The sequence below is a fragment of the Triturus cristatus genome, chromosome 7 (assembly GCF_964204655.1).
Source record: "Triturus cristatus chromosome 7, aTriCri1.1, whole genome shotgun sequence".
Classification (NCBI taxonomy): domain Eukaryota; kingdom Metazoa; phylum Chordata; class Amphibia; order Caudata; family Salamandridae; genus Triturus; species Triturus cristatus.
The window spans coordinates 1,703,557,038-1,703,583,203 of NC_140590.1; the positions used below are offsets into that span (position 1 = coordinate 1,703,557,038).

Here is a 26,166-nt window from a genome sequence, read left to right on the forward strand (position 1 = left end):
TACTACAAAAAACAGATAGGCTTAAATTCCTTAACAAAAGCGCCTACTCATGTATTCTCACTAAGATTTCCTCATATGTTAAAAACCGGCATAACCGTCTATGCTCTCTGCGTTCTCTTCTGAATTTTTCCCTCTCACACTGTTTTCACTATATCTCCATAAGCAGTCAGTCATTGTAATACACGTATTAGTGTCCATCAGGCCTTAAATTTGCAAGGATCCTTGCTGCGCAATTATGCGCTAAAGAAGGCGTACAATGCCCCCCATTCTCCATGAGAATAAGCTGTCTAAAGCGCAGCTGGTACTTTTTAGGAAGTATCTGTGGCGATAGAGGCTTTGCCTTATTTACAAGACAGCGTAAGCCACTTAACGTGGCTTAACTCTGCCTTGTAAATAAGGCCCCCTTTCAAGCTATGCTTAGTGTGAAAGGGGTGGGCAGTGGGTGTTGCAGTGGGTGTTCCACCGCAACACCTATTGATTTTGACGCTGCCCCCTATCTACATGGGTGGCATAAATAGGAGACAGCGCCAAAATTAAGGCCAGGGAAAACCTGGTCTTAACTTGGCAAAACGAGGAGAAAAGCTTTATTTCTCTTCGTTTGTTTATGTGTAGGTAGGTGTCCCTTCCTTCACATAAATAATCTTTAAAACAATTATTTTTTGTAACTTCCATGTGTGCTGCATTACGCAGCACACATAGAAGTGACAAAACAGCATTTAAAGATTGTTTATGTGCAGGAAAGGACACTTTCCTACATATAAACAATCTTCTCCTGCATGCAGACACCCTTGCACTATGAGGCAAGGATGACTTCGTTGTAGAGCCAGCGCAGAAGGAAATGCAGGGCTGCACCATATTCTTGTACATATGGTGCAGCCTTGTGTTTCAGAAGTGGAGGAGAGAGGCTCTAAGCCATGACGCCTAATGCCTCACTCCGCCCCTTCTTTGTACATATGCCCCGGTGTGTGACCAGGTCTACACATTTCCATAGTGATCAATAGTAATTCTCCATTGTCGTTTGTGCGTACTGCTTCCTTCCACCTTCATGCCAACATGCACAACTACCAGTCACTGTACCACCCTCCTTACTCTGAGATACAAAACGTGCTACATTTGTCTAAGCAGCATCTTAACGAAAGGACAGCACTAACTGGCTCCTCATGGCTCTGCCACTGAAACTCAGCATGGCAATCAACACTTTTCTAATGATAAATAACACTTTCCAATTATGGAACACATTGTGGCTAGCTGTGCTCTTGTGGAATCTTTGACTGTCCTGAATAATCGCTTCCTTAAGCAAACCATAACAACCCTTAATTTATTTATCATACTCCTGATCTCTTTCTCACACAGGTGTTGTAGTTTCCTTCATGTGCAGCTTTATTTTGCATCACTGGAAGCGTCAACTCTATTTGAATAAATACATATTTCAGTTTATTTGTTGTAATCAAAGTTTCAATCACAATTCCTTCCTTTCCTTCTATTTTTATCCTGGTATAACCTGCATTGAAGAAGAACTACCTATTTCACAATTGGCTGCTATCCTAAAAGCATCAGTGTGGTCCAAAATATCTCACAATATGGGGTATACCACCAACATCGGTTCAAAATATCACAGATGCCTAATAACACTCCTCAGCTATCCAGTCATATGTTTCCTTCATTAAGGTGAACAGAGGTGTGTGAAAATTAGAAATAATCATTGGAGAATTTTATAATAAAACATATGTGCCTATCTCTGTGGTTTGTTGTATGGGCTTCAAACTTATCTAGAGAGACAGACTCACAAAGCCTTTTGCACACTTACGTGTAAGTGGAACTTCGAGGTGCAAATTGCTTTATTTACACTTTTGATTATGTCATCCTTTCAACGAATGCACGGTTATGTGGACATGGAGAAACAACTCCATAAACATAAAATCGCAGGGTAGCTCTTCCTTCTTCTCAATGTTTACAGCAACGCTCCTGAATGTGGTCAATGCTTGGAAAGAAATATGTTAAGGCTTCCTAATAGCTTTTACAAAACTGAATGGGGCATATTCTCAAGCCCCTATCGCTGCGGGAACGTCACTTTTTTTGACATTCCCGTGGCGATAGGGCCAGCGCTCTATTCTCAAGGCGGCATTAACCCACTTAATGTAGCTTAAAGCCACGTTAAGTGGCCTAACGCTTCCTTGAAAATAGGGCCCCTTTAGCGTGAAAGGGGGCGTGCAGTGGGTGTTGCGGTGGGCGTACCACTGCAACACCCATTGAATTTGACGCTGCCACCTATTATCAAGGGCGGCGATAATAGGTGGCAGCGCCGAACTTAAGACCAGAAAAATCCTGGTCTTAAGGTGGCGAAGTGAGGAGAAATGCTTAATTTCTCCACGTTTTTGCTATTTCCATGTGTGCTGCCTTGTGCAGTACACATGGAAATAGCAAAAATGCCATGGTTTGTTCATGTACAGGAAGGTGTCCCTTCCTGTACATAAACAAACCTTTTAAAAAATGCTGTGCATGAAGCAGCAAATGTGCAAGTTACTAAAGGGCATTTTAGGTTTGTTTATGTGCAGGATAGGGCACCTTCCTGTACATAAACAAACCTCCCTGCTCGCAGACACCCTTGCAGTCTGGTGCAAGGGTGCCTGCGTTGGCGTTAAGTCGTGAAACTTAGCACCGTCGCAGGTGGAAACGCCAGGCTGCACCACATTCTTGAGAATAGTGGGGCATATTATCAAGCCAGGCGATAAAATTATCGCCGCTTTAGCGGCAGAAAACTGCCGCTAAAACGGCGATAATGGGCTTGATAATATGCTCTATGGAATTCCATCCATCCATGTTAGATGTCCTTCACATCTAACATGGGCTTCAATTGGAATTGGGGGCAAATGCCTTACCAATTGCCCCATACTATGTGCAGTGTTGGCGGAACTAAATGTTAATGACACTTGATGGAAAAAGAGTGTGGACCAGGAGCCCATCTAGGTATCTATATATGTATTTGTTTTTTATGAATTGTCTTAAAAACATGAGTCTGTAGAGGTAGCGAAAGCTGTCTCAAGACTGGACATAAAAAAGGCTTAGTATGGTGCACTAGTGACAAGAACAAACTCCAACCTCCATTTTAACAAGTGGAATAAGTGCACCGATGAAATGCACCTGGTTGATTAATATTATGGCATGGAGAAGGAACATTTCCCTTGACATGTTTTCTACTGAGGCATATTTGAAAATATTTCAGCAAGACAGAAAAGGCTTAATGAACCATATTCATATATAAAAGCAACACCGCACAATATGAACATTTAACAAATATAGCAGTACATGGATTGAAAGTTGGAAACAGAAGATGGATTCAAGAATTTAACTTACTATTGTGATTTGTACCTAACACCCACAGCAATTTCAATGTCAGACTAATTCGGTTCTAGGAAATTTCACTGTGGGAAAGTCACCACTCCACGGACTAGACAAGTAACCTTCCTGCAGTTTGTTCCCCACCTACTTGCCCCTGTGCCTCCATATTTTATGCCATTCATATCTGTTTTTAGGTCTCACCTGCCGACATCACAAGGGCTGTAGCTGCCAGGGTTATTGTTTACTGTAAAGGACTCAGACCCTGCCCATCACTTACCATTTATTGGCATCAATGTAACTCTTGTTTAGTTCCTTTCTTTTTGTAGAGCATGGACCAATCACACACTGATTCATAATAATTAGTGTCCGTCCGCTGCTTGTGCTGTACTATTTCTTCTTACCACTCCCACTCCTTCTCTATGGTGCTTCGTCCCCTGACACCCACCACTTCTCTGTGTTGCTTCTTCTCCTCCCACCCCAATGTCTAAGAGAGAGTCATCATAAACCTCCCCACTTTTCAACTCTGAAATATCTTTGGTTTAAATCTGCGGCAATCTGTTCTGTTTGCTTCTTTTCATAACAAAATGGTTGTTAATCTCTATCATTCTCTATCATGATTGAGTACTGAGCATGTCTGTTACTCCTGTTTGGAAAAAGGCTTAAAACATTTGTAGCTCCACAACAACTGCCAACATTTGGCTGCATCTCCTTTGACCCCATCTGGTATGATATATGCTGCTCCCTCGCCCACTAGACCATCCAGGTCTAAAACACATTCATTTGTAACCAAACCAGTTCACACAGAAGCATTGCACTTATTAACAAGCTCCGGCATCGGATCAAAGGCGTCAGATGTTTACGTAGATCATAGGTTGAGATAATTGGTAACATATTATATCATAATTGCATTTATATAGCACAGAGTACTATAGGTCAATTCATGGGCAACTCCGGCAACTTTTCATACCACCCAAAACCACTCCACTCCATCGAATGCCACTCCACACCACACAATGCCACTCCACACCATAACACTCCATTCCACACAATGCCACTTCACTCCACACAATGCCACTGCACACTACACAATGTCACTCCATGCCATTCAATGCCACTCGACTCCACTCAGTACCACTTCACTCTATTTCACCCAAATGCCTCTCCACTCCACTCAATGCCACTCCACTCAATGCACTCGTATTTACTCCATACAGTTCCACATCACTCCATGCCACTCCATTCCATACCACGCCACACAGTGCCACCTCACTACACACCCCACCCCACTCCACCCAGTGTGACTCCACTACATACAATGCCACTCCATGTCACACAGTGCCACCCAATGCAACTCCACTCCATGCCACACAATACCACTCCACCCCCCACCACACAGTGCCACTTCATTCCATGCCACACAATGCCACTGTACTCTACTCCACACAATGTCACTCCATGCCACACAATGCCACTCCATGCCACACAATGCCATTATACTCCGCACCACACAATGGCACACCACTTCATTAACTAATGCCACTCCGGGGGGAGGAGCCAAGATGGCGACCGAGACGGCAGCGTAGATTCCCGGCTCCGTGAGCCTCCGCACCCCGCACGGATATCCTGCAAGAGATCCTTATTCTGCACCACGAGAATGTGTTCGTAAGCGAAAGTGGCAACCGATCGTGTGACCCCGAGGTTTCTGACTGCCATACAACCGGAGAAATCAGCGATCGAACTTTGCGGCCCGTGCGGTCCCGAAGCCGGGACCTCGAGTGGGCACCTTGGCCGGGTGGCAGTTGAACAACAGCGGCCTGTGGTGACTGGGTGGAGTCGGTCCACCGGAGTGGAGCCCCCATCGGCCTGCATTTTGCCGTGGCCGCTCCCCCCTACTGAGCGCTGCGGACTGAGGACATGCCCGGGTGTACGATTTCCGGATTCTGTGGCGTTTGCCCCTGCCTTTGATGGTGAGCTGCCTGGGCGCCGTCCCTGGCCCGCCTTGATCCTTGCGGGCTGCTCCCGGCTTTTTGCGGGAGATGGTCCGTGGCGGAGACGACTGTTGCCTGTGACCGCGCAACGGCTGGATCTGTGCCTGTCCCGGGATCCCTGTCTTCAGCGACGTGGCCCTTGAGGCGTTGTTCCCTTGGTCCTGGCCCCTATACGAGTCGGGCCTTCCCAGCGGCCATTTTGCTATTATGCAGCCAGCCATCCTGTCCGCGGGGACGCAGCGGGACTGGGGGTGTGTGACTTTCGGGAGTGTGGCGGAGCGATCGGAGGGAGCCGCTCTGGGATATGGCGACCTCCTGGAGGCCCTGGGTGCCCTTCATTACTCCTTTGCTCATGGCGCCGGGGTCCTGGGGGGGAAGCTAGATGGTGTGGTAACAGCGTTGGGACAGTGGCGGCATGCTGGTCCACAGGTACGCAGTGGCTTTCCACACTGCACACAAGAGGAAGATGTGGCGGCCCCCCCGCGATTAGTGTACAGCCGGACACTTCGGACAATATGCTACCGTGTGGTCGGCCAACTGTGAACTTAATCTGTTCCGGAGGTATTGGACCTGCGCGGAAGATGGTGGCCTTGTCCCGTGCGCGGTCTCCGGCGGCCCGGGGACACTTCCAGCAACGTGTATCTCATTTGGCTGCTCCAGCCTATCTGGTCCTTGTGGGCAGTGCAGATCCTGGGGCAGCACTGGAAAAGACGCCCCTCCATGAAGCGGTCTGTGCGGATGCCCAGAGACTTCCACCCCACCTGTGTGCGGCGTTTCCCGACGGTTTTTGGACACTCCTGTACTTTGGGACATTGGACATGGTGCTGGGTCAAGGGGCAGGTATGGGTAGAATCGCAAAAAGCGGTCAAGGCTGAGGCTGATCCTTCGAGGGTGGTCACTTCATAGATAGGCGGACTCATGGTTGTGCGCTCCTGGGGTCATTCGAACATTTGGTGTGTAATGCTTCCCATTCCCCCCCCCCCTCCCCTATTTTTGTTGATATGATCGGCTTGGTACCGCTAATTGTTTGTTGGGGGGAGACCTCACCGTGCGGGAGGGCGAAGCCGGGGGTATGTTTTGATGGCCCTCCTCCAATTTATTATATTCTCTCCGCCCACCCGTCTGGGGGGGCCCTTTCTCACTCTCTTTTTCCCTGTCTCTTCTATATTTCGGGTCTAGTTCCAGGGCGACAGGCACACTGCTGGGGGGTGGGGCCATACTCATTCGCAGAGGTGCAGGGTGGGGGGATGGGGGAGGGGACTCTTTCGTCTTTATCTCCTTTTCTATGGCCTCCTTTTTCTCCACTGTTTCTTTTTGCTTTCTTTTTCTGGGATCAGTGCGATACACCACCCTGATTGTGAATCGTTTGCTCTTCATGTGTGCCACAGTCTCTGGGGGGTTCGCTGGGCTTTAGGTACGGGGACCAGTAGGCGCAACTATTTTTGATGTTTCTCCCCATCCGTACTTTCTCGCGCCTGCGCCATCGCCTTACTGTATTGCTGCTTATTGTTTGTCTCTTATCCTGACCCTTCTCGCTGTTGGCAAATTGTCTGGCACCTGATCCTATTCTTTCGTTTTATCATAAAATGAAAAACCCTCTCTCTCCTGGTGCCCTACCTGCGCGGCTTATTGGCCGGACTATATTGGACTGAAGACTTCGCTCTCCGAGGTGCCGCCTGTGTTGACATTTGCTTTTATTATCCTGATTATTTAGCGGCCGGCCCCGGGGGGTTGTAGGCCCATACGTGTAAATGATTGAAACATCAATAAAGGTTTTTCAAAAAAAAAAAAAAAAAAAAAAAAACTAATGCCACTCCACTCCATGCCACTCCACTCCACTCCATGCCACACAATTCTACTCCTCTCCATGCAATCCCACTCCACTCCATGTCACACAGTGGTGCTCCACTCCATGCCACACAATGCCACTCCACTCTCTACATGCCCACAATGCCACTCCACTCCACACAATGCCACTCCATGTCCCAAAATGCAACTCCACTCTATGGCATACAGTGATACTCAAGTCCATGCTGCACAATGCCACTGAGCTCCATGCCATACAAAGCCACTCCACACCAAACAATGCCTCTCGGGGGGTTAGTGTGCTATGGAAATCAACATAACGAAACACTACACTCCAATCCACACCACACAATGCAACTCCACTGAACGTGACTGCAAACAATGCCACCCCACTCCGCACAATTCAACTCCACACCACACAAGACCACTCCACTCCATTCCACTACATTCAATGCCACTCCACTCCCTGCCACACAGAGCCAGTCCACTCAGTATCATTCCTCCCTCTCCACTCAATGCCCCTCCATTACCACAGTGCCACTCCACTCCATTCCACTCCACTACACTTCATACCACACAATGTCACTCCACCACACTACACATAATGCCACTCCACTCCACACATTGCCACCCTTCACCACAAAATACCAATCCACTCCATGACTGCCACTCCACTCCATTCCACATAATGCCATTCCACTCTATGCCACACAAAGTCACTCCACTCCATGCCACACAGAGTCACTCCACCCCATGACACACAATGTCACTCTACTCCACACCACTCCAACACAACCAATAGTTCTCATATAGGCATAACCTATTGACTTTGCCAATCCTTATTTCCTCTCTGGTGTTTGCAGCACACTTCCATACCCTCTCCCTAGGGAAAGTGTAGGCAGGACGTGAGCCGGAGTTGTAGAGAGGCTTGGCTCTTCAAGTTGTTACTATGTTGCTTTGTGCCTAGTTGTATGGTCCTCTATCTGTATGTTTTTTCACTGAAAGACACTCCTAGTGTTTTTCCCCCCACCATCATCTGTAGGTGCAAAAAAGACTAAGTCAATGGTTGAGTGTTAACAAGCCCCCTCATTCAAATGCAGTGAATTGTTGCCACTTCTGTTTTCTTAAAGAAAATCTATAACCGGATCTCATCTGATCAGCAGAGGAACTTGTGAGAGGGAATTTCAGGGTGGCGAACAGTAAGGCATGTTGGGTGCAGAAGTGAGTAAGGAATGCTATAAGGATTAAGGGCCTTATTTATGAGGCCATGCAACAGTTTTGGGTCACCGTTGCATCACATGCCCCCTGTTTTCCCATATTTATAAAGTGACGCATCTAAGCAGATACGTCACTTTGTAAACCCCTGCCCTCCATTATACCTGCTTCAGGTATTTTGTATGCAGGGGGGCGTTCCCATGCAAGTAAGCCTCATAGAAGTGATGCAGTGAAATCTATGAGACTTCACTGTGCCACTTCTAGTACGCAAATGCGTCAAAACCATATGCCTGCCTCATGGCAGGCGTAAAAGTGACACAGTGCTATATTCATAGCCCTTCCCCTGCATTGCTGAAGTTGCATCACGCTTCCGACACAACTCCAGCAATGCGTCATTTTTTGCGCGACAGATATGTCAGTAAAACTGCAGTTTCTGTCATTCCCTGCGACATGATGCGTCATACAGTAAATATGACACCTCCATCATGTCGCAAGGTGGGCACAATGAAAAGTGACGCATCGCTGTCAGCGATGCATAATTTTGTCTTAAATAAGGCCCTAAGTATGGAATGATGTCAGGTTAACGAGGATAGTGCACAATGTCTGATATTTCTAACTTTACCTGCAACTACTTTCAATTTTATATAGTTGGACTACCTGCACATAAAGTCATTTTGATTATGGGTGGGGTACGCTGGTGTGGAGAAAGACAGAATGATCTTTCTTTCCGAAGTCCTTGGGCTCAATGGAAGTGGAGGATGCACTCTGATAAAGGTGATACTAACAACATTAAAGTGGTTTAGATAAAGATGCTGTATAGTGACTGTGTTTCAGATCTGCACTCTCTTCGTGGCTTTAGGTGGTAGTGTAGAGGCAAGGATGGTTTGCCAGGGGCTGAAGGTATGCAGCGGATTGGGCATTGCCAAGTCAATTTCAACATCAGAAAATCGTTGTCTGGTGGGTCAGACTGTAAAACGTTTACTATTACATGGAATGTGTGCAAACAGGCATATAACTGTGGGGACCATTCCCAGAGTCTTTAAGAGCTGAGCATGGCCTACATAAATGTATCTCTGGAACTCTTCCTATGCCCTCTGCCTAATATTCTCAGAGATAACAATGTTGTTTGCCTCCTGGCTGCATTCTAGGTGTACTCCATGTTCTCATTCACCGACCGGACAGGATACCCCAGAGAAGTGGACGAATTTGTGGTGGAAGATCCCTGCTGGACTCCTATTATTGGTCCCCTGCCAAGATCAGCCTTTCAGAACTGGATGCCTTACCGTCCTCCGGATATTGATGTCTTCTATCTCTTCAAGGTGCCTTCATACCACTTTTCATTCCTGCTTTACAGTCCTCATTGTAAATATTTTTGGGATTGGTCATTTCATTGCAGAGCAGGATGGTTTAAGCAGAGCAGTTAGAGGGGTACAGCTTCACTGGATTATAATTCAGTTTGAGTCTCAGTTTGAGAGACAGCAGTTTTACCACTAGGAAGTTAATAAATGTAGGGGATAATAATCACATGATAGGTCTAAACAAGAAGCACATTATACCTGGAGGGGTGTATTACATTGGAGAGAGGTAAAAACAGCTGTTAATGCCCAAACGTATGGGTGGAGTTAGCCTAATTTTTGCAGCTGCAATCTTGTGCAACAAATATAGGCACATACACCTAACGACTAATGTCCCTGTCTACTTTTTGGACCGGCTTCAACCTTTCACTGTACTTAGAATACAAATAAGCAACAATGGTAAATGCCAGAACATGCAGCATTCCTATTGGCTGAGCCAATCTCAGCATGCCATATAGAGTGATAATAAACACAGCTGCACCATAAACAGCAAAGTTAACACCTTGGGTTTTGTCAAAATAAGAACATCTAATAGTAAGCTGACATGGTGGTGCTTCCATAAAACAAAAGGATTCATTTAAGGGAAAGACAAAATGGGTTTTCCACCAAAAAAGCAGATGTTACTTATACATGCCGTTGGATTGACGAGAGACGTTATATTTCTATAACATTTGGATGGGACTTATCATGGTTCTTTTTTGAATTGCTTACGTCTGAAAACAACAAGAAGTTGCTATACAAATACGTCTGCGAGTAACGTAGTGTATGGACTGAAATTGTAGCATTGTTTGGATTTAAACACATCTATACTGATCTAACATTATACAAATATAATACAGGACGTGAATAGAGCCTTGAGGAAGCCCCTGTTGGGGCGAAACGCGCGTCGGCTGTTTGTTTTTGAAAAAGAAAATAATAAATTGGAAAATATCGACAACTTCTCTTGCTGCTCAGTGATGTGGATTCATCTGTGCTTTGTCCCAATACAATAAGAGGATGATAGTAATATGTATATGCTGTGCTCTGGTGTCATTGTTTTGTTTGTAACCTATATTACCTTGTGTATTTAGGATTTGATGTTCTGGGTGGATGAGCATCTGACACCAATGTTGCACCGATTATTTGTCTGATCTAATGGAATTTGAGTCAACCTAATATAATTATAAGGAGACACTATTGATGTGCAGATTGTTTCAAGCATATCCACTACACCTTAACCAATCAAAAAAGCAGATGTTAGAGGGAGGAGCCTAGCGCGCAACCAAGATGGCCGCGTAGGTGCGAGGCTCCCGAGGACCTCCGCGACCTCCTGCATAAATCCTGACCATATCCTGTCCTAGACGAGGGGACTGTGTTCGTGAGACCGAGCTGAGGTGCCACCCGTTTTCCGTTTCCAAATCGGACCTCGGACACCGGCGGGAGCATCGATTGAGGTTTGCGGCCTTCTCCACGCCGGCCCCCCGGATTGGAGTTGTGGGGCGATCCGGAGACAAAGTGAACAACAGCGGCGGGCGAGGCTGGGCGGCTCGCGTACCCCGCACTTTCACTTTCGCGCCCCCCTTGCTGCCAAGCGAGGTAGGGTCGCGGGGCGGCGTGCGGTGGTGTGGCTTCATCGGGGTGCCCTGCCGGCCTGCCAGCTGTGATCCGCCCTTCGGAGCTGTGGTCGCCCCCCCCCGGGGCCCGTGAACTGGTTTGTCAGCCCCTTTCAAGGAGTTTGGCACGATTTGGGGACTGGAGCCATGTCCACGAAGCAAGATGGCGACCGGGCAAAGGTGAAATCGACTCACCGTGGCGCAGCCCATCAATCCAACAGCATGGACCGCTACACCCTCCAGAAGGGATCTCCAGAGGCGCCGCGTAGGTCCCCTGTGGGCCCGACTGATGCTCCTGCTCTGCCCGCGGATCTGACCCTCCGAGACGTCATGGGCGCCATCGCCGAGATGAAGGCCTCGGTGGACCAGCGCTTTGACACTCTGGCGCAGAAGATTGACTCGGTCCTCGTGGATGTGGGCCTGGTGAGGGCCGATCTGTCCAAGACGAATGACCGGGTCGACTCTTTGGCCCACACCACCTCGGGCCTCACAACGGACGTGGCGGCCCTCCAAAAGGAGGTGCGCCGACTTGGCCAGGCGAGCGCCCTGATGGATCGTCGACTGGAGGATTCCGAGGGTCGGGCCCGGAGGAACAATGTCCGCATTGTCGGGGTGCCGGAGGGACGTGAGGAGGAGGCGGCGGATCTGTTTGTGGAGGACCTGGTCCTCACCCGTCTCCAGCCCCGGGGGCTGAGTAAACTCTTTGCGGTGGAACGTGCCCACAGGGTCCCCGGAGGAAGACCTAAGGCCGGAGCCCCTCCGAGGCCTCTCATTGCCCGGATCTTCAACTTTCGGGACAGAGACGCTATCCTGCAGACTTCTAGGCAACAAGGACCGGTCAGACTCGACAATGTGGACGTAAACTTCTATCCTGATTTTACTCCGGCGGTCCAGAAGCAGAGACTGAGTTTTCTCGGAGTCAAACGTCGCCTACGGGACCTGAACCTCAAGTATGCGATGCTTTTTCCAGCGAAGTTGAGGGTAGAGATGGATGGCCGCACGCACTTTTTTGATCGTCCCGAGGCGGCCGGGGACTGGTTGGACACTTTGCCCGGGGATCGGGGCCCGGGGGGTGGGGGGGGCGCGGTTGGTGGGGAGGGCTTGCCGGATCAGGACTGAGGGACTAATAGTAGGCCTTGCTCTGGACAACATTATTGTCATCATTGACTGATTGTGTAAGTTCCCCTCCCGTGGAGGTCGTGCGGGGTCCCTTGGGGGCTTTCCCTCCTCCTCTGGGGGACTAGTTAGTTTTCTCATCTATGGGGCGACAGGCACACTGCACTTTGGGGGGGCTGCTTGGGCTCATGCAGGGGTGCAGGGAGGGGGGAGTTCTGTTGGGACGGGTGGGTTGGGGTGGGGTGTTGTTCGTTTTTACCGCAAGGCAAACCCTTTACTGTATTGGTGTTTTTGAGGTGCTCTCGGGGGGACGAATGATGGCTTCTGTATGTGATGGGGGGTAGGGACTTGACTTTGTTGTCTTGGAACGTTAATGGACTGGGGGATAGGATTAAGCGAGGTGTGGTCCTGCAGTATCTGAAACGAATTTCGCTGTGGTCTTTTTGCAGGAGACACAACTTATTGGTAATTCCTTTTGTGCCATGAATCGGCGTGGCTATCGTTTGGTGGCCCACTCGGGCTTCACGTCTGGCTCGCGGGGGGTGGGCATCATGGTTAAGAACTCGCTCCCGCTGGAAATAGACGAGGTGCGTCATGATGAGAGGGGACGCTACACTGCCTTGGTGGGGAGAATGGAGGGCAAAGTGGTTGTCTTTGTTTCAGTGTACGTCCCACCGGGGCTACAGTCTACCACTTTCGCGGACCTGGGGCGCCTCCTTCTTGACCTTCCGGGGGGGCTTCTAGTGGTTGGGGGGGATTTCAATGCGGTGGTTTCTGGGACTATGGATCGTCACCCCCCTAGGGACCTCCCCCGGGCGCAGGCGTGGCTGTCCGGCCTCTTAGATACATTGGGATTGGTGGACTGCTGGCGCTTAAAACATCCCACGCAGCTGCAATACACCTTCCATTCGGGTGTCCATGGTAGCCTCTCGCGGCTTGATCATATCCTTGTCCCTGCGGCCTATGCTGGGAGGGTGGGAGAGGTGCGCCATCTCGCGCGGGGTATTTCAGATCACTCCCCGCTCCTGTTGCACTTTGGTGTCCTCCCGAGGGGGGAGGGCAGGGTAGCTCCAATCAATGCCTGGTACCTGCGCGACCCCACCATTCGTGCTGACTTGATTAAATCCTTGCAGCGGTATTTTGAGGAGAATGTGGGGTCTGTCCCTTCGGCTATCTCCCTGTGGGAGGCCTTCAATACAGTTCTCAGGGGGGAGGCCCTCTCCTTCATATCCCATGCCCGGAGGCGCGAGCAGGAGGAGGTGACCCGGGTGGAGGCCGAAATTACTGAATTAGAGGGTGATCTGGGGAGTGGGGTGACGGATGCTGCACTGCATGTTCTACACCTTAAGCAAGCGGCCTATAGGGCCCTCGTCACGGAGGCAGCCAGGGGCCTCAGTAGAGAGCAACAGGGGCGACTGTATGATGTGGGTGATAAGGCTGGTAAATTGATTGTGTGGTTGGATAAAAAGGAGAGAGCGAGTCGTGTGGTCCCGCTGATTGAGAGGATGGATGGTGTACGTGTCACCGAGCCAGAAGACATTGTCTCTTGCTTCGCGGATTATTTCCGCGAGGTGTATTCCCCGGTCTCTCCCTGCTCGGAGGCGGATTCCCATGCCCTGCTTCGAGATATCGCGCTGCCCTCCCTTTCGGTGGAGGACAGGGAGTCGTTGGATGCTGCTCCTACCTCGGACGAAATTGCCCTCGCCATACGCTCGGTCGCATCTGGCAAGGCCATGGGCCCGAACGGCATCCCTATCGAGTTGTATAAGCTGCGACCGGATGTACTGGCACCCCACCTCCGCGCGATGTTCCTGGCGGCCCACTCGCGGGGCTCCCTCCCGCCGGACCAACGTCTGGCTACAATCGTGGTGATCCACAAGGAGGGGAGACCCCGAGACCGGGTTACCTCCTATCGGCCTATCTCGCTCTTGAATGCGGAGCCCAAAATCCTTGCCAAGGTGCTCGCCAACCGGCTGGTCGGCGTGGTGGGCGATTTGGTCCACCAGGACCAGTCCGGCTTTATTCCCCATCGCAACACGGCCCTCAATCTGCGGCGCTTGCACGGGGTGCTCGCGCGTGTTCCGTTTGTGCGGGAGCCGGCCATCTTGGCGTCCTTAGACGCCACCATGGCATTTGACACGCTCGAATGGCCATACATTTGGGCGATGCTGGCGAAATTTGGATTTGGACCGGGATTCATCAGCTGGGTCAAATTGTTGTACTCGGGCCCATTAGCGCAGGTGGTAGTGAATGGACGAGTCTCGGCCCCATTCGCGCTGGGACGGGGCACGCGACAGGGTTGCCCCTTGTCGCCGCTCCTGTTTGCATTGGCCTTGGAACCCCTGGCGGAGTGGCTGCGGTGGCACCCTTCCATCCGTGGTCTCCGTTGGACCCCCGAGTATGAGGACCGCGTGTCCCTCTACGCTGACGATATCCTTTTGTACCTAGCCTCCCCGCGCAAATCACTGATTGTCCTGGTTGATGTCCTGCGCTCCTTTGGCCGTAACTCAGGCCTCGTCATCAACTGGGCTAAATCATGTGTCTATGTGCTTTCCGGGGAGGCTCCCGTCCTCCCGCGGGGCTGTCCGATCCAGATTGCCTCGCAGGGGTTTCGGTACCTGGGTGTCTATATCACGCTGGACCCGGAGGCCCGCTACGAGCGGAATTTGCTTCCCCCCCTCCAGCGCTTGAAGGAGGACGTCGCGCGCTGGCGGCGCCTGCCGCTTTCGCCGCTCGGCCGGGCAGCATTGTTTAAGATGATGTAGTTGCCGCGCCTCCTGTACGCTCTCCAGAACACTATGGACCTAGTCCCGGCGCGCTACTTTCGTGAGGTGGAGAGTCTACAGCGCCGCCTGTTCTGGGACGGGAGGCCGCGTATAGCCCTGGCGAAGTTGACGCTCCCGTGGTATGACGGGGGGATCGCCCTCCCGGACATTAAGCGGTATTACTGGGCCTCCCAGCTAGCTGCAATTAATCACGGCCTCTATGGGCCCGCCTTGAACCCGGCATTTGAAATGGACAAGATGCTCCTGCCCGGTGGCGACTACAATCGAGCGCTCTACTCTGGCGCGCCGGATCCCCGCTTGACAGGGCCCACGCGTGTCATGGTGCGGGTGTGGCACGCGGCCAATGCAGCTATGGGGTGGAAGGACCGTTTGACCCGGGCATCGCCGTTGTATGCGCCTCAGCGGTTGGGCTCCCTGTGGACCTCGAAGGGCTTCGAGAAGTGGGACACGATCGGCATCAGTAAAGTGGGGGACCTCTGGACGAGAGGGGGATTTAAAACATTCGAGACGCTGCAGACGGAGTTTCAGCTGCAGGGCAGTGAATACTTTCGGTACTTGCAGGTCCGTCACGCGCTGGGCTCCGTCTTCCCAGACGTCGCCTCCATCCCGGAGTCTTCCCCCCTGGAGGATAGAGTGCTGGATGGCCACGTTCCGGACAGCACGATCTCCCTCATTTACAAAAAATTGATTAATGACCGCTCGGGCCTGCTGACCGGCCTCCGTGAGGCTTGGGTTGCCGACGGGCTGGAGTTGGACGACGAGGACTGGAGTTCCGCGGTGGCCTCTCCGAAGGAGGTGGCCATACCGGCTCGCCTTCGCTTCGTCCAGCTTAAGATACTCCACCGGGTTTACATGACGGGGCCAAGGCTTCTGCGTATGGGTTATGCTGAGGATGGGTTGTGTAAGCGTGGGTGTGGTGCTTTGGCGACTTTTTTGCATATTTTGTGGGAATGCCCGAAGGTGGAGCGATTCTGGCGTGGTGTGCATGAGGTCCTGCGACTGGTTACGCGTGTCGCGCTGTTGCCTGAAGCGAGGAGATGCTTGCTGAATGTGTGGGAACCAACTGATTACTCGGTTCCGCAGACGCGATGGGTGACTCTGGGATATATGATAGCTAAGCGTGACATCGCTCAACTGTGGGGATCCCAGCGGCCCCCGGCGGTGTCGGCCTGGAAAGAACACATGGATTGGTGCATGTTCCGAGAAAAGGTGGTGTATGTGGCGAGGGGTAAGCCTGGGGCGTGGGTGAAAGTGTGGAGCCCCTGGAACGCCTACCGCGGGGGTATCTGCGAGCCACCACTGCTGCCTGCTGCCTCACCGGCCCCGTCCCCCTAGTTGACCCCCTCCCCCAGCCCCGGGCACAGAGTTCCCCCAGTCCTGGATCTGTTTCCCTTCCCCCTCTTTAGATTCCTGTGGATGGTCGGGGTCCCTCATTTGAGGAGCACGTGCGGTTACTTTCGATTGCGGGTTGCCTTGCGGGTGTGGTTTTTCTGTGTTGTTGTGCTTATATAAAATGAAACCGTATTGTGGGCTTAGAGTCATGTGGCCCACGTCATTGATACCTCCTGATTTACTTCTCTGCAACGCCAAGTGCCTTTTTGTACGTTTGTCAAGTGCTCCTGTCACTCTAGCGGCCGGCCGGAAGGTTGTAGGCCCATACTTGTATATACTTGAGATTGCAATAAACGGTTTCAAAAAAAAAAAAGAAAAAAAAAAAAAAAGCAGATGTTCTCTCCTCCCTTCGGTTGCCACTCCACTTAAATGGCCACTGAAGGTGGCATTCCGAATGGCAGAACCTCCTTCACCTTTGGGAACACTCATTTGGCAGACCCGGTGTCGCCGTCAGTGGCATCTGGCAAAGCTACCAATGCAGAGTGGCCCGTTAAACAATGTCCACTAGTGTATCTCCTGTCCAAGATTGGCATTGAAACCATGGTGCTCACATATGTTGGGGGACAACTTCAAGAGTGTGAGTGACACTTAATCTGTGTGTCCTGGAAATAGACACGCACTTTGATGACAGTTCTGCCATGACACCGTGGCTGGAAGGATCTGCAGCTAAGGTCTTTTTTCCCCTTAGGAGGCACCTGCCCTAACGACAGGAGCTGTTTCACAGAAACTATTCCCACAATAGGTGGTGTCCATATACCCAACACTGGTAATTAGCGGGTGGGTTCAGTGCACTGCTACATGGTTCAGTGATGGATTAATAGGTCTGAAATGAGTCATGAGATACTGTGACTGCAGTGAGTGACAGGATAAAGTTTCTTTACTGAACTTGAGGAGATAGGAGAAGATGGAGAGGGAAGTGAGGTTTCAAAGGAATGAGGGGAGGAAAGCAGTTATTTCTAGAATGAAACAGACACGCAGTCCTGTGCTGTTAATCATCAAAGTGAAGAGGAGTATGCTAGAGTGGGTTAGAACATCTTTTGTGGTAATTCTACTTCCTGCCTAATCACTAACTTGCTTATTCTTTTTTGGAACAGCAAAGCGGTCTAAAGATCTTGACAAACTGTGATATTAAGAAGCCTGTTGAGAAACTAACTGGCAAGCCACATCCTTGTCCACTTTTTGCTGAAAGAAGTAAGGAATACACCCCCTTTTTTGCTTTTCTTCCCCCCAAAAGGCTACTTTTCTGCTCTTCTCCTCCAAGCATGCTCTCCCGCTCCACTCTTTCTTTATGGCAAGATTATGTGATAGTAACTTGTTAGAATTTAATGTACATTGTGCTTTGGCAACACTTTGGTAAAATGCATTGCTAACAGCCATAGAGAGCACAGGTTAGACTAAGTCAGGTGCCTCCTTCTACCCACACCAAGGCAAAAATAGAGCCCACAGCAATGCTTATAATTGAAGGGCGCCTTGGTGAAAACACGCTGTAGCAAATCGTTTGATACTTATTTGTGCTCCTTGGTATTTAAGGGGGCATTGTCTCCTCCTGGAGGACCTCACACTCTAGCCTGTGCCTGAGAAATGCTTCAAGAGTGGATGATGCATCCATCAACCTATTTCGTCTAAAGTAGAGTGCTACTCCCTCTTGCACAGTATTCACACTCAGGCACCTGAACAGTGTTTGAGAAAATAATGTTCTCTTTTCAAGGGATCCTCATCAATAGTCATAATATATATTTATATATATATATATATATATATATATATATATATATATATATATATATATATAGATATATATATTTTTTTTTTTTCCCAACAGTCTTGTATTTTTACTTGCTTGCTGAACAGGTACAGACCACAAATTGCCATAAAAGTTTAACGTGCTTAATTTATTTCTCCACGGTCAGCATGACGCATTTTGGCTGTTGACAGTGACACACAGCCTTGATCACATGACCCCCCGGTGAAACACATGATTTATATACAGTGCGTGATTGGATGTTGTCAGTTACAACCGCGTTTTAAATGAAGATAGAGCTAAACAAAATACTTCAATTGCAGAAATACTTGTTAAAATCCATAAATATATAAATAACTTTAAAACCAAATATTTTCATAGTTAAATACATAATCAAAAATTGTATGATAAAATTCATAATATATAAAATAATATCACTGATAAGTAAGCTTAATAATAAAAAAAAAAGCCTACATTACGGGTACCTTTGATGCCATAGTGACACGATATGTTCCCTATTATATGAATTGCGCTCTATAAATACATTTTCAAAAACACGTCGTAGCTTACCATCATAAAGTGCAAGTGCTATAATTGTTGTCCCATATGTAGACATAGTGCAATGGTAATATCTATCACATACATAATGATGATAACTTCATATTACATCCTAAATCACGATAATAATAAGAAATAGTGCTTAAAAAGTGATAAAATGAAAAAATCACACATTTTCTCATGATGCTCTTGACTAACAGTTCCTAATTTGATGTACATGATCTATTCAATGGATTAAAATGATAATATTACATCCACTAAAAACTCTCATGATTACATACTATTTTCAACAAATCCTTATATACAACTAAGATCCCCCAGATCTAAAATTCTTGACATTAATGGGTATTGATGTTCCTATGAGCCTAAATCTAGTTATCCCTACATAGTCTACAGGTAAGTAAAAACATAAAAAGAGTAAAAAATCCTATTATGTACTAAAATACCTTATAAAAATTATTACATAAAAAGTTATGTAAGTCTTCTCCTGTATTTAATCCCTTCGGAATTCTGGTATCTAAGAGAAGAATATACTTAGATTCCAAATGTCTAAGTTGTTTCTCTCTATTGCCGCCTCTTATATTCTTTTTTACAGAGTCAATTACATAATAGCATAAATCATTCAAGTTCTTATTGTGGGCTAATTTGAAATGACGTGCTACTGGATAAGTATCATCAGAGTTGACTATTGCTCTTAAATGTTGCAGGATACGATTGAACACTTGTAACTTGGTGCTGCCCACATATTTCATTTTACAAGTACATTCCAAAACGTATACTGCATAGTCAGTGCGGCAAGTAAATAGACTTTGAATTTTAATAGGATTCTTCTCGAATACGCTTGTATATTCTGTAGTGTTAATGCCAAACTTACACGCCCTACATGAAATACATTTATGAAAACCAGATTTATTAGATAGCCAGTTGGTAGAATTAATCACTTCAGGGTTTGACCTAACTAATGCATCTCTCATTGAGGGCGCTCTTCTAAAAGTAATGAGAGGATTGGTGGGAAGAAGAGGGGCTAAAGTTATATCCGTTTTTAATAGAGGCCAATGTTTTACTATAATACCCCTTATTTTCTTTTCTTCTACATTGTATGTGGTTATAAGTCTAACTCCTCCTTGGCTATTTTGTTGATCCTCATCATTGTTTCTTAGGCTCTTTTTTTTAGATGTAGCAGTAGTGTTTAAACACCCCTCTCTAGTGTGGCTATTTGCCTTGTTCTTGGCCTGTATTAAATCTTTTAAGCAGTAGCCACGAGCCAAAAATCTTCCTAGGGCCTCTTCTTGGCATTTTTCTAAATCTGTATTAGAACTACAGATTCTGCGCATACGTAGAAATTCTCCGTAAGGTATACTCTTAATAAGATGACCTGGGTGAGCACTACTGGCGTGAAGGATTGAGTTCCCTGCCGTTGATTTCCTGTGTAACTTAGTCTGAATTTCATTATCCCTAATGTAGATTTCTACGTCCAAAAATTGGACAGAGGACTTATTGATATCAGCAGTAAACTTCAAATTCAAGTTATTGTGGTTAAGCACATTAATAAATGTTTCCACTGCTTCCGGGGTACCCTTCCATATCATGCAAATGTCGTCAATGAATCGCCAAAATCTAATTACATTGGTGTCATATATTGTTTTGTGGGTGCCTCTGAGGACATGTTCCTCCCACCATCCAACATGTAAGCAGGCATATGATGGGGAAAACCATGCCCCCATGGCAACTCCTCTCTGTTGCTGATAAATCTCTTTGTTAAACAGAAAGTAATTGTTTTCTAAACTGATCTGTATCATACGCAATATCATTCCATTATGCTGACAATAATTCATATTACGCTTGTCCAAAAAATATTTAACAGCATTGAGTCCATTAGCATGATGAATACTCGTATATAGGGTACAAATGTCCATAACCACTAACACATAATCATCTTCCCATTTTACTTCTTTCAATTTAGATAAAAAATGTCCTGTATCTTTTATAAAAGAAGGTAGATTCTCCACTGATTCATGTAAAAAATGATCCACATATTTAGATATAGGTTCCAGGAGACTTTTTTGAGCCGAAATAATCGGTCGTCCTGGTACCAGCACAACTTGTTTGTGAATTTTAGGGATAAAATAAAGAGTAGGTGTGACTGGGAATTCATTTTTGAGATAACCAAATTCCTGTTTGCTCAATAGGCCCTCTCTCTTCCATTGATTAAGTTCTTTGAAAACATTTTCTTTTAGATTTCTGATATCCATAACAGAGCCTTTTCTATAACATGAAATGTCATCCAAATGTCTTTTCGCTTCCTCCATGTAAAGTGTGCACGGCCAAATAACAATATTACCTCCTTTATCGGCCTTATTAATAATTAAATTAGAATTGCTCCTTAACTTTTTCATTAGTTTCGCATATATCCCATCCAACATCCATCCAACTCCTAAGAGAAAGTGGCACGTACTCATAATCGGTATGAATAGGGCTAATTTAATATGTTCGGGTCTCCCACGACCCCACAATGACAGAGAGACGCGTTACGCCTGCGCAGCAGGCTTTATAAATCTCATATATATATATATATTTATATTTATTTTTTCACCGAAAAAAACATAGGTTTCAGGGGCGTTATAGTTAGCTGGGCATGTCACTCGTACAAAACCATTGAAATTCTCCCATTATAGTTAGTTCAGCTAACTATAACTCGCGCGCCCGCAATGCACTGCTGATGACGTCACATATTACATCACTCATGACATGGTCAGTGACATCACTCATGACATCACTGATGACATCTCAAATGACATCACTGATGGCATCACTGATGACATCATCCAGTGAATGTGTGTTTTTCTGAAAATTAAATATGTTTTATATATGTATATCTCAAGGTCGATGGAAGAATAAATGGGTATAGAAGTGTTTAAATGGATGAATTGTTTTTGTAAAATTGATTGTCTAACGGATTGAGTAACTGTATCTTAGTGAATACATGGGTTAGTGAGTAATGTTTAAATATGTAAATATCTGAATCAGTCTCTCACTTTGTGTATAAGTGACTGCATATGTTGGTGAGTAGCTACATGAGTGTCTATATGGGTTATTACTTGGTTTTTAGTATCAGTATGAGTGTCTGTATGGTTCAGCGGGGGTATTACTCAGTGAATAGATGCATGAATGAGTGCGTCACTGTTTGTATGTGTTAAAGACAGTATGGTGCCGATCACGATCCGGTAAAAACCGGGTACGAACCGTCGGACGGAGCAAATTCTCCGTCCGACGCGTACCCGGTCGTCAATTTTTACAAACAAGGAATTACGATTCGCACGGGTACACCATTCCCGTACGAATCGTAAAAAAGCCCGACCGAACAAAAAAAACATACCAATGCGATCCGGGAAAGCGCCGACCTGACGTCGGGACGCTCGCAGCCAGCCATTCACGACCCAGGAATCACGATTCGCACCGACGTCATCCCGCACGGTGAATATTTTCCGGCTGCCAAAAACTGCCGGGAAATCAGGACGACGCGAACAAGGACTACCAGTACGCGACAGACAGACAGGACGACGCAAACAAGGAGGACCAGTACGCGACGGACACACAGGACGACGCGACCAAGGAGGACCAGTACGCGGCGGACACACAGGACGACGCGACCAAGGAGGACCCGTACGCGACAGGACGACGCGATCAAGGAGTACCAGTACGCGACGGACAGACATGGACCCGAACCTACGAGTCATCCCTGCCCTCATAGCAGTCCACCTCCTCTACAGGTTCCGACGCAGACGCCGCAGAAGGTCAGAATAACTAAGGGAGGGGGGAAAGTGGGGTGGGGTGGGGGTGGGGTGGGGGTGGCAGGACCAGGGCAGGCCACAAAACCCCCACCAAAGTCACACAGCACACATGGCCTGGACATACCTGACTCCCATGGCCTGGTCACTACGAGGGGGTGGGGGCGTGTCCAGCTAAGCCAGCGACCGCCACAACGGAAGTCCGTCACGACGCGAACCGGCAACACAACCAGACAGGTACGTCCCGTACCCACGCCTGAAGAGCGTGGGTACGAGACGTACCACGCCCACACACACGTCACCCCAACAATGGCGGGACGGATCGTACCCACGTGGCAAAGGCCTGGGTACGGGCCGCACAAGCATCACATAGCGTGGGGACGCATATGTACGGACCCTACCCCCACCCCGTATGCAAGGAGCGTACCCCCCACCCCAACAGTGTAAGTACGACCCCTACCCCCACCCGCGTATGCAAGGAGCATACCCCCCACCCCAACAGTGTAATATCGACCCGTACCCCCACCCGCGTATGCAAGGAGCGTACCCCCCATGCCAACAGTGTAAGTACGACCCCTACCCCCACCCGCGTATGCAAGGAGCGTACCCCCCATGCCAACAGTGTAAGTACGACCCCTACCCCCACCCGCGTATGCATGGAGCGTACCCCCCATGCCAACAGTGTAAGTACGACCCCTACCCCCACCCGCGCATGCATGGAGCGTACCCCCCACCCCAACAGTGTAAGTTCGACCCGTACCCTCACCCGCGGACGTACGGACCGTACCCCCACCACACCAGTGTGACTAGACTCGTACCCTCACCTCGAATGCATGGAGCGTACCCCCACTGTGTACGTTCCAAGCGTACATATCCAGAAATAGGAGGTGTGTGTGCAGAGTCCACCCAGCAGTGCCCTGAGACAGGAGGGGTGTGTGCCTATCACTAACAGCAGTGCCCAGAGACAGGAGGGGTGGGTGTGGAGTCCTCCCAGCAGTGCCCTGAGACAGGAGGGGTGGGGGCCTATCACTCCCAGCAGTGCCCTGAGACAGGAGGGGTGGGGGCCTATCACTCCCAGCAGTGCCCTGAGACAGGAGGGGTGTAACACATGTGTGTGAGGCTGGAATTACCTACATGCATACTGCCTACAAGGGATCATGTCCCCATGAACTCATGTTAACAGACTCCACACACAAGTACAGTGACCACCAAGGATGCCACGATTGTTGCAGGTGGAGACATGGCCCTGCATGCATGGCCAAAGTAGAAGGGCTCCGTCACACACACAGCTCATGTAGACACAGCTCTGCGCTAAACATTGGGAACACCCTGCAGGGAAGAAATCAGGGTACACAGAGGAAGGAATACACCCTGGGACAATTGCACCATGCAGTAACTGCTTACATGAACAAAGAAAGTTAGCCAACACCTTGTGATGGCACACAGATCCCAGGGCCCCCCAATGAGCAGCAGACTACTACATATCCCACACACCCAAACCCTTAAACACCACCCAAAACCATGTAGCAGCCCCACCAACACCAATACCAGCATAGCAGTAGTGTGAGAATGAAAACAAAATCAAGCTTTATTCAGCATGAGCACAATGTCCGTGGATCGCAGGCAGTTCAATATTCACAAAGCCCATAGGGCAGTCAATGATTCTCAGCTGGATGGGGGACATAGTGGGATGCGTGTCCCCTACCTTGCCTGCACAGTCACATGGCATCGTCTTCCACACTGGTGAGGGCATCATGGGGGGGGGAAGCAACAGGCACCGCAGGGACATCAGGGCAAAGGGGCGGCGTTGTGGGTGCAGGGATGGAGGACTCCACCACAGGGGGTGGGTCAGGGCCAAAGGTGGAGGCCAGGATGGCACTACACACCTTAGCAAGGTCCTCCAGGGAGTCCCCTGCACCCGAAGGATCCACAGGCCCCAAGGAGGGGGGGGTCAGAGGGATGGGTCGCAGCGCCACCGGGGGAGGGTGGAGACAGGGGGGGAGAATCAACCACCCTGACCGAGGACTTCCTTGACCGCTTGCGTGGTGGTGTAACTGTGGGGCTCAGGGACAGAGCGGCCATGAACGAGTCCTTGGGGGAGATGTGGCCAGGAGAGCTGAGGGGAGGGGATTTGGAGGCAGTGGACTGGGTGGAATGCGGACTCTCACTATGGCTGCGTGTCACACGTTTGCCCCCCGACCCAGTGGGTGTGCCTACCTCACCCTGTGTGTGCGTGTCAGGAGGAGTGCGGTGGACCTTCCCTGCTGGTGTGGTGCCTGTGTCTGTTGATGTGTGTGGATGCCGACGTCTGGGTGTACGTGGGACAGGCATGGGAGTGGGAAGTGTGGATGGGGCAGGGGTAGGTGGGGGGAGGTCGCGCTGCAGGAGACCCACTGCTGCAGTCAGTGTGGAGTCTATGGACCTCAGCAAGTTGCGTTGGTCAGCCTGCGATGAATGAATGCCCTCCAAGTATGCCTCGATGTTGGTGAGGGTTTTGCCGTGGGCATGGAGGACATTAAGGATCGCAGCCTGACCAACCTGCAGTTGCCGCTGGATGTCCACAGACTCAGCATTGGCGGCAGCAGTGGAGACAGGGGCAGGGGGTGCGGTGCCTGGCAGGAAGGAGACATGTGGGGACCGGGCACGCTGGGAAGGGACACAAGCACGTGGGAGGCGGCTGATGCCAATGGAGGGGGCGGTGCCAGATGTAGGGCTGCTGTCAGATGGTGGTGCAGCCACCGCCCACTCGGAGTGTTCACCCTCGGACCCGTCAGCTTCATAGTCTGTTGTGCCAGTCGACAGGTCCCCGGGGTCACTCTCCACCGCCTCTGTCCCACTCGAAATGCCAGCACTGATGTCACCGCTGGCACTGGTGCTCTGTCCCTCCGCGCCGTCTGTGTCCATGTCTCCCTCCGTGTCCCCCGACGATGCTGTGGACAGGGTGAAGAAACAGGAAGTTATCATACACCTGTATACATAAGTCACATTAGTCAAATCTACGTAGGTAACAGTGCAGAGCCTGAAACAAAGGAAGAGTTATATCTACATCACAAGGTACATATGTAGGGCATGCAAGACACAGTTTTCTGACCCACCATGCCATTGAAAATCCATGGAGAGCATCACACAATAGCAAATGAGATGATATGGAATTGTGACTGAGGAGCATGGCCCTGGGGACAATCCAGCACTGCATCTGCACCACACAGCGTGGCAGGAAATTGGGATGAGCAAGGACAAAATCCAGGAACTAGAGGCACATGCAGCATAGGTAATACTGAGAACATGGCCACCCTGACTGGCACACTGCACCTTGAGTGTATGTCCATGCAAACATCACACACTGGGCAGTCCTAGCAAGGAGTTATCAGGTCTTGACATGTCGGACATGCCCGCACCACCCACCTCCTACATGAGACAAATCAATGGAGACACAGGAAGCACGTACATCTCTTAGTCTGGGTGAAATACACATGGGATGCTAAACTTG

General features: G+C 49.2%; 1 protein-coding gene across 1 annotated transcript in view; it reads left to right on the forward strand.

The window, feature by feature from the left end:
• Positions 1-26,166, forward strand: part of LOC146812815 (alpha-2-macroglobulin-like protein 1) — an 820,867-nt gene that overhangs the window by 291,716 nt on the left and 502,985 nt on the right. The window contains exons 16-17 of the mRNA XM_085615206.1: positions 9,497-9,667; positions 17,684-17,780. Of these exons, the coding sequence (XP_085471332.1) occupies positions 9,497-9,667; positions 17,684-17,780 (268 nt within the window). The remainder of the gene's footprint in view (positions 1-9,496; positions 9,668-17,683; positions 17,781-26,166) is intronic.